At 40.8% G+C, this 8,484-nt stretch overlaps 1 protein-coding gene across 1 annotated transcript; it reads left to right on the forward strand.

Annotated features, from left to right (window-relative positions):
• Nucleotides 1-812: 812 nt before the first annotated feature.
• LOC108805879 (peptidyl-prolyl cis-trans isomerase CYP40) lies at nucleotides 813-3,379 on the forward strand. Its single transcript, XM_018577864.2, has 9 exons — nucleotides 813-1,178; nucleotides 1,254-1,754; nucleotides 1,841-1,928; nucleotides 2,047-2,099; nucleotides 2,423-2,527; nucleotides 2,634-2,709; nucleotides 2,832-2,869; nucleotides 2,971-3,047; nucleotides 3,160-3,379. The coding sequence occupies exons 1-8, from the start codon at nucleotides 1,008-1,010 to the stop codon at nucleotides 3,022-3,024; spliced, it is 1,086 nt and encodes a 361-aa protein (XP_018433366.1). The 5' UTR covers nucleotides 813-1,007; the 3' UTR covers nucleotides 3,025-3,047; nucleotides 3,160-3,379.
• Nucleotides 3,380-8,484: the final 5,105 nt, after the last annotated feature.

An 8,484-nucleotide genomic window follows, 5' to 3' on the forward strand; every position in this document is an offset into this window, starting at 1 on the left:
ACTAGCTAGAGGGTCATATTTGGGCCCCAACATTTATTAATAATATACTTTTAAGAATAAATGTAATCTAATAATACAAATCTAATATTACAGTTTTACTAAGTTTAGGTGAACGAAATTTTGTTTATGAAAATATAAATAAAATAATTCATTAATTTAATTAATTTTGTATTAAAAATAAAATTTTAGAGTCAATATATAAATAGACATCAAATAAGTTTTATAATAAAACAGTTATTAGATAAGTATATATCACATAATTAATCAAATGAATTACAGAACTATATTAAATTTTAATAATAAAACAGATTATAATAATTTAAAAATAATCTTATATAACTTTCAAACTTTATAGGAACCAAATAACATAATTATATAGTTTTCAAATTCACTAAAATAAAAAGGTAAAACACTACTAATCAAAAAATATTAAGACATATTGATTTTGTAAATTAATTTTTGTTAAAAATATTTTACGCTTTTAAAACGTGGTTTTAAATCTAATTTTAGATAAATTACGGTCATATCGGTTATATTTTAATTGATAAGATGTGCTGTTTAAACGGTCTTTGTCATCCACATCAGTTTTGGGATGAATGAAATTAAACTCGTGATGTTAACTACATAACATCATTAAGTTGAAGAATGTTGTCATGCATAACATATACTTCGTGTAGCTAGGTATACATTAGTTTAGTTTGCATGGTTAGCCATGTGATGGTCAATACCTCGTTTAGCCAACAATCATTTTTTCTTAATAATATCCATTTAAAAAGAAAAAATAAGTTGGAGAGGAAGAAAGTGGGTCCTAGGGTTTTGGTCACTCATGCGTCTCGCTCTGTCGTTTTGATTTCCAACGAAGTCTCCTCTCTACTCTACAGACGGAGCCAGCTAGAGAAAGCGACTCCACCTTCTTTGTCTCTCTCGATTCCCTCTCTCTCTCTCTCTTCTTTAAAGATACAGCAAGAGGCGCGCGCGTGCATTTTCAGAGTGAATCGAGCGAGAAGATGGGCAAGTCAAAGTGTTTCATGGACATTAGCATTGGAGGCGAGCTTGAAGGGCGAATCATCATCGAGCTTTACGACGACGTCGTCCCCAAAACCGCCCAGAATTTTCGATCCCTTTGCACCGGCGACAAAGGCATCGGCCCCAACACCGCCGTCCCTCTCCACTACAAGGTCTCTCTGCTTTAAAAGGTTATGCCTTTGGAGGTTTTGAGTATAAAAAGGTGTTTCCTTTTATGGTTGTTTCAGGGGAATCGGTTCCATCGTGTAATAAAGGGGTTTATGATTCAAGGTGGGGACATATCAGCTAACGATGGTACTGGTGGTGAATCTATCTACGGGTTAAAGTTTGAAGATGAGAACTTTGAGCTGAAACATGAGAGGAAAGGGATGCTCTCTATGGCTAACTCTGGCCCCAACACTAACGCCTCTCAGTTTTTCATCACCACCACTCGCACTTCTCATCTTGATGGCAAGCATGTCGTCTTTGGAAGGGTCACCAAAGGAATGGGAGTGGTTCGTTCCATTGAGCATGTTTCGACGGAGGAAAACGCTTCTCCTTCTCTCGATGTTGTGATTCATGACTGTGGGGTCATTCCTGAGGGTGAAGATGATGGGATTTGTAACTTTTTCAAGGACGGTGATGTCTTCCCTGACTGGCCTATTGATCTTAATGAAAGCCCTCCTGAGTTGTCTTGGTGGATGGAGACTGTTGATTCTGTCAAGGCTAGTGGTAACGACCACTTTAAGGTCTGCTTTTCTTTTTATAATTTGGATTATATGTCTGTTATGCTTCCTGGAAATCCTGTTTTATGAACTCAAATCTACTTTTTTAGAAACAAGACTACAAGATGGCTCTTAGAAAGTACCGCAAGGCTTTGCGTTATCTGGATATTTGCTGGGAGAAAGATGGCATTGACCAAGGTACTTCTTCATTTTCTCGCTCTCTATATATGTTTCTCATTTACTGCATCGCAGGGGGATATTGCTACTCCTGCATACTAGTGTCTCTCACTCAATCTCTCTACCTGTGATCTTGCAGAGACGAGCACTGCCTTGCGTAAGACAAAGTCGCAGATCTTCACTAACAGTGCTGTAAGTTGATACTTTTAACATCCCTTGTTTTATCTTTTGTTGTGAGTGAAATTCATGTAAACTATGTATCTGTCGTCCGAAGCATAAGAGTCTCTGGAATATGTTGGTTGTTTACAGCACAAACTCTTTTTTATCTTCTTTCTCTGTCGGTGTTTCCACAAAGATCATGAACTAAATGTTTGAAGCTGACTACACTGTAGACGTGCCATTAAATTTGATTAATTGTTTCCAGTGTCCAGCTCCAATTACTTTTTACTTCCCTCTATAACTGATTTTAATATGCTGATCTCATCTTTTTGTATCGTTACTGGCTCCTGTGGCAGGCCTGTAAACTGAAATTTGGAGATGCAAAGGGAGCATTGTTGGACACTGAATTTGCTATGCGTGATGAAGATAACAATGTCAAAGCATTGTTTCGACAGGGACAGGTACTTAAAAAGTGTAATTCTATAATCTAGGCCTATGTATAAGTGTAACATTGTGTTATGGATTTCTCTCGAGATGAATATGACTGTGCTTGGTGGTAATAATTAGGCACACATGGCTCTCAATAATATCGATGCTGCTGCTGAAAGCCTGGAGAAAGCTCTTCAGTTCGAACCTAACGATGGTAAGTCGTTTACCAAGAGTCTTTTTTTTTGTGTTTGTGGGTATTGATGATATGAGTAGATTAGATGCCTAAATCTATTCGGGAAGATTCTAACTAGCATGATACCTGATGTTTATTTTCAGCTGGCCTCAAGAAAGAATATGCTGCTGTAATGAAAAAGGTAAGAACGCGTACAAACAATCCAATGATGTTTCATTGTTTGCAGTGACTTAACTAAGTTGATATATATATATAACATGAGCTCTATTTATACGTGTGCAGATTGCCATTAGAGACAATAAAGAGAAAAAGCAGTACCGCAAAATGTTTGGATAGAATGGGTCTGATACATTTTAGGGGTAAGTCTATCTTAATCAGTTTTAACTGTTGCAACTTCTTGCAAGTTGCCAGAAACTGTTATCTAGATGGAAATGATATGATGTTTAAGCTTCTATTTTGCTGTCTGTGTAGGTTTGGTTGGATAGTGGAGAAGGGACTAACAAAGAAAAGATGAAAAGAGCATATAAAAGAAAAGAAATATTCAAGACTTTGGGCACTGTTTCTGGTTCCCTCATTTTGGTAAACAATGTTTACTTCTGCATTTCCAGCAAAGATATGCATAATCTTTTACCCACGACAGACTATGAGATGACGATTATTGCAATTTTGAGTTATTGCTGTCGCTCTTGTTCTTGCTTCCTTCCCCAATTTTTATCTCTTTGATTGAATTATGTCATAAATCAAAGAAATAATCGGCAAATAATCGTGCGGAATTGTTGAATAGAACTTAGAACTGGGCTTGGGTATTTGTCTCGGGTTTTGGGTATTTAGTAGTTCATGTAGGTGTTATTAGGATCCATTTAAGAACCAGAAAAAAATTGGTTCGGAGCGGTCACAGTAGTCTTTGGTTTTTTTTTTTTTTTTTGCTCAACATCAATTTTATATTATCCAAAAGGATTCAAACCTGCATTATTGTTGTCTCCTAATGTAGGCATATCCGCCTCTAAAACAGATTTTAACCAACATGGCTTCAGAGAATACAACTTTGGAACATGATTCAAAAAAGAAAAAACTTATTTCCTTATTCTATCAGCCGTTTTGTTACCCTCTCTTGAATAGAATTCCATTTTGTAGCTCGGGTTCAGTGATAGGGAATAGGCGATCTCCTGAATGATCGGTTGAAGTTTTGGCCATATTGCTTCAGTTCCTGCAATAATTCTCGCCAACACCATAGAGTGTCTCAAAGATGACTTGGTTGTATCCAAATCGAAGCATAGAATGGATTGCCCATTTGAGGGCTGTAGCTTCAGTCTCAATTGGTATACTCATTCCCTGAACCCGTTGAGCTCCAGCCCACAACAACTTCCCCTCGTGGTTTCGAAGCAGCCAACCAGTGCCTTGAGATGGTGACTCTACATTCCATGACCCATCTGTGTTGCATTTGAACCATCCTTGCTCTGGCGGTTTCCATTTTTTTATGCACGAGAGTTGGTGCGTGTGGGCGTTTAACCTCTGTACTTTCTACCTCCTTTCTTTCGTTCCAAGCCTTCATGTCCTCCATGGCTTTGGCAATAGTGTCTGAGGCTGTGTGATCAAATCCTTGGAAAACAAAGACATTTCTGTTTTTCCAAAGGCGCCACAAGAGCCATGGGATCAGATCGGCGTGTACTTCTTCTTGTGGATATTATTCATGTAAGTCAGCACACGACAGATGTTTGCAAATAGGGAATCAGACATAATACCATCTGGACGAGCATGAATTGGGGAAGAAGCCCAAACAAGGCGAGCGTAAGGACATTGAAACAGTATGTGGTTGGCTGATTCATTCTCCATAGAGCATCTCGTACATCTACCATCTTTAGTAATGTGGCAGTTCCGCATTGCTTCAGCTGTTGGTAGTGCATTACTGATGCATCTCCACATAAAGTGGTGGACATTTGGGCTGGTATTCTGCTTCCATATCAAGACTAGGTTGATCAACTGTTTTTTCTCGCCATCCTGACTCAATAACATTCTTTAAGACCCAATAGCCAGATTTTACAGTGTAGTGGCCTGTCTTTGTATATTCCCAACTGTAGGTGTCTACTCCTCTGTCTCCTTGCGGCTTCGTCAGAGTGATTTTATGTTGTATGGTCTGTGGGAAAATGCTGCTAAGTAACTCCTGGTCCTATTCTTGTCCGGAGCTTATCATTAAATCTCTTACTGTCAGGTCCAGTGAGATGAGATGTCGGTGCTGCTCATGAAGTAGCTTTGTGGAGTCGACAGGAACCGCTGGTTTGCTTCCTAACCAGTTATCCTGCCAGATATTTGTATTGCACCCATTCCCAATTATCATCTTGGCTCCTTGCCTGATTAGTTGTTGCACTACATGAATACTTCGCCATGCATATAATGGCCGAGAACCTAGAGAGGCATTTAGCGGATTTGTAGCTCGGAAGTATCTGCTTTTGAAGACTCTAGCTAGGAGCGATTCATGGTGAGTTAGCATACGCCAGAGTTACTTTCCAAGCAGAGCGATGTTGAAAGCTTCTAAGTTCTTAAAATCAAGGCCTCCTTTCTCCTTCGGCGAGTATAGATAGTCCTAGCCAGTGCATCCCACAGTAATCTTTGCTGCCCCTCCACCAGAAGTCCGACATTGTAGATACAATTTTCTTGCAAATTGTCTTCGGAATGAGAAAGCATGACATGGTGTAAGTTGGTAGGGCTAGAGCTACCGCTTTTAGGAGGACTTCTTTGCCGCCAGGAGACGGAAATCTATTTTGCCAGCCTCCAACTCTCTGCTCTAGAGTTTCCTTGAGGTAGCTTAAGTTAGTGACCTTTGATCCACAAAAAAATTCAGGCAGATCCAAGTAGATACCTCCTCCTCCTTCCTGCTCCATACCCATCTTCTGTTTTATTTCTTCTCGTCTATTGGCCGGTATGTTCTTGCCAAAGTAGATGCTGGACTTTTGATAGTTGATGCATTGTCCAGAAGCGAGGCTGTATTCATTGAGAATTCTGGTCAGTCTGCTCAGCTGTTCTTCTGTTTGCTTGCAGTAGAACATCCTATCATTTGCATATAGGAGCTGGGAGATGGCTGGCGCTCCTCGTGCTACCTTCAGTCCCGTGATTTCGCCTTGTCTCTCAGCTTTGAACAGTTTCTGAACAAGTAATTCTGTGCATATTACAAAGAGATAGAGTGAGAGAGGATCTCCTTGCCTTATCCCTCTTGTTTGTTTGATGTCTCCGTACGGACTTCCATTGATGAGCACCTGATATTGCACCGTGGTGACACACTCCATTATGAGACTGCACCATTGATCCGAGAAGCCTAGAGATTGCATTGCTGTCTTTAAGAAAGACCATTCGACACGGTCGAAGGCTTTTGATAGATCAGTCTTCACTGCGATGTACTCTCTGTAGCAGCTGTTGTTGGAGTTCAATGCATGCAGTAATTCATGCGCTACAAGTACGTTGTCTGAGATGAGCCTATCTTCCACAAAAGCGGCTTGAGTTTCTATTATAATCCAGGGCAGAATCATCTTTAAACGCTTACTAAGAAGGTTTGATACAATTTTGTAAGCGACATTACAAAGACTTATTGGGCGAAAATCCACAAGCTGCTTGGCCTCTTATTTCTTGGGGATGAGACATATATTGGTTTTATTGATCCCTTCTTCTAGCTTCCCCGTGATGAAGAAGTTGTTGACCATGCTGACGATATCATCACCCATGGTATCCCAGAATTGCTTGAAGATGAAGCCATTCATTCCATCAGGTCCGGGACGCTTGTTTGGATTAGTATCAAAGACGACAGCTCTGACTTCTTCTCTAGTAATTGGAGCCAACAACATTTCGTTCTGCTCCTCGGTGATGATTGAGGGTATCTCTCTCCAGCTTTCCGAGTTAAGCCCGATGTCTTCCGAGGAGTAAAGAAGCTTGAAGTGTCTGTCTGCTATCTTCCCCAGATCCTCTTCATCAAACCATTCTCTTCCTTCTTCATCAGTGAGGCTCAAGATACGGTTTTGAGCTCTGCGGTTCTTTGTAGCCGCATGGAAGAATTTAGTGTTGTGGTCTCCGGATCTGAGCCAGTGCAGTCTGCTCTTCTGCCTCCAAAAGATCTCCTCATTGTAATATTCTTCGTTGAGAGCTTCCCTTAAGTTACTCAATTCTTCTCTGTTTCAAAACAGTTCCGGGTTGCTTCATCAATCTTGGTATGCAGTTCTCGGATTCTGAGGGCTGAGTTTGGGAGTGCACTTCTCTTCCATGTTGATATACTTTTCCTGCACAGAGCTATCTTTCCGAGAAGACCTCCTTGCCCAGAACTCTGATTCTTCCAAGACTGAGTGACTACGTTGGAGAAGCCGTCACGCTTTATCCATCTTTGATCGTACTTGAAACTGGCGCGCTTCTTCCATAATTGATCCACAAGTGTGGTCAGAACCGGGCTGTGATCAGAGCTTACTTTTGGGAGATAGGCTGCTTGGGCTTGAGGGAACATATCTGACCAAACTTGGTTGGCAATTGTTCTGTCAAGTCGACATTGCACCATCATGTTGTTCCTTGTACCTGCCCAAGAGAATTGATAGCATGTGTGTTTGATGTTCCACATACCACAAGCACACAACATCTGTTTGAAGTCTTTTCCTTCTGCCTCACTCCTTTCAGCTCCTCCAATCTTCTCAGAGGGATCAATCATTTCATTGAAGTCTCCTGTCATTACCCATGCTCCGTTTCTGCTGGTACTGATCCTAGTGGTTCTTTCCCAGACATCACTTCTTTACCCTTGATTGGTTCTCCATATACACACGTGAGAAAGAAGTTCCTGTCCTGCCAAAAAATCTTCAGATCGAAAAGTCTGTTGTTTGCCTGCAGTACTTCAACTTTGCAAAACTCTTTCCACATCACTGCAAGACCACCTCCTTTTCCAATGGGTTCAACCGTACGTAGAAATTGGTAATCCAAGTCTGCTGCTAAACCTTCTGATAGAACCAAAATCGAGCACCGTCCTTTTTGTTTCAAGGACACGGTCCAAAGTGGCGATCTTGTCAACCAGCTCGACCAAACCAAGGTTTCTCCACCAGTTCGTGCTGATCACACCGACCGAGCCGCACATTCTAAGACCCACGGTCGAGCCAGACTTAGCTTGGGTCGTGAGGAAACCGAAGACAGACATGCATTCTCATCCGCCGGACCATCCAGACAGTCCCGCAGGCGTCCTAATCTTTACTCCGTGCATCCATCTGGTTCGAATGAACCTGGACATTATCTGAATGGTCATCTTCGACCAATCTGCATGGAAGACTGAGTCTTTGACTCATAATTTAGATCTGGTCAAATTTATATTTTCTATACTTTATTTTATGTGCCTTGATTAGATCTAGTCAAATATCTAATTTCTATGTATTGTTTTCCGCATTTCTCATTATTAGTCTTTGACTACAAAAACTATAAATATGTAGTCACTTTCATGAATAAAAGCATATCATTTTTGGTTTCATTTTTGTTTCTATTCTCTGAGTGAGAGAGAGAGAGTTCTTAGCTAGTTCATCGGTGTGAACCGGCTTGTTGATTTGGTGGTCAGCCAATCATCTTTGTGTGTTGTTTGGTGGTTAGCCAACACATTCATCCCTTCTTTGGTGGTTAGCCTTAGATCGTTGGTATATTAAGAGTCATTCCGCACCTCTTGACGATCATATCAATCCATCCCAGTTCCAGAAGTGTCATCGCCTTCTCGGTTCATATCCAACACCCGACCAAAGCCATCTTCCCGATTTTGGGTCTATCATTTGGTATCAGAGCCACTTTGGCTGGTTT

This window comes from Raphanus sativus, chromosome 6 (genome assembly GCF_000801105.2).
Source record: "Raphanus sativus cultivar WK10039 chromosome 6, ASM80110v3, whole genome shotgun sequence".
Lineage (NCBI taxonomy): Eukaryota > Viridiplantae > Streptophyta > Magnoliopsida > Brassicales > Brassicaceae > Raphanus > Raphanus sativus.

Excerpts from the sequence above, each read along its gene's own strand:
- LOC108805879 (XM_018577864.2), top strand. The coding sequence starts at position 1,008 with ATGGGCAAGTCAAAGTGTTTCATGGACATTAGCATTGGAGGCGAGCTT. Across the intron at positions 1,179-1,253 it reads CCGTCCCTCTCCACTACAAG|GGGAATCGGTTCCATCGTGT; the intron begins GTCTCTCTGCTT and ends TGGTTGTTTCAG. Across the intron at positions 1,755-1,840 it reads GTGGTAACGACCACTTTAAG|AAACAAGACTACAAGATGGC; the intron begins GTCTGCTTTTCT and ends CTACTTTTTTAG.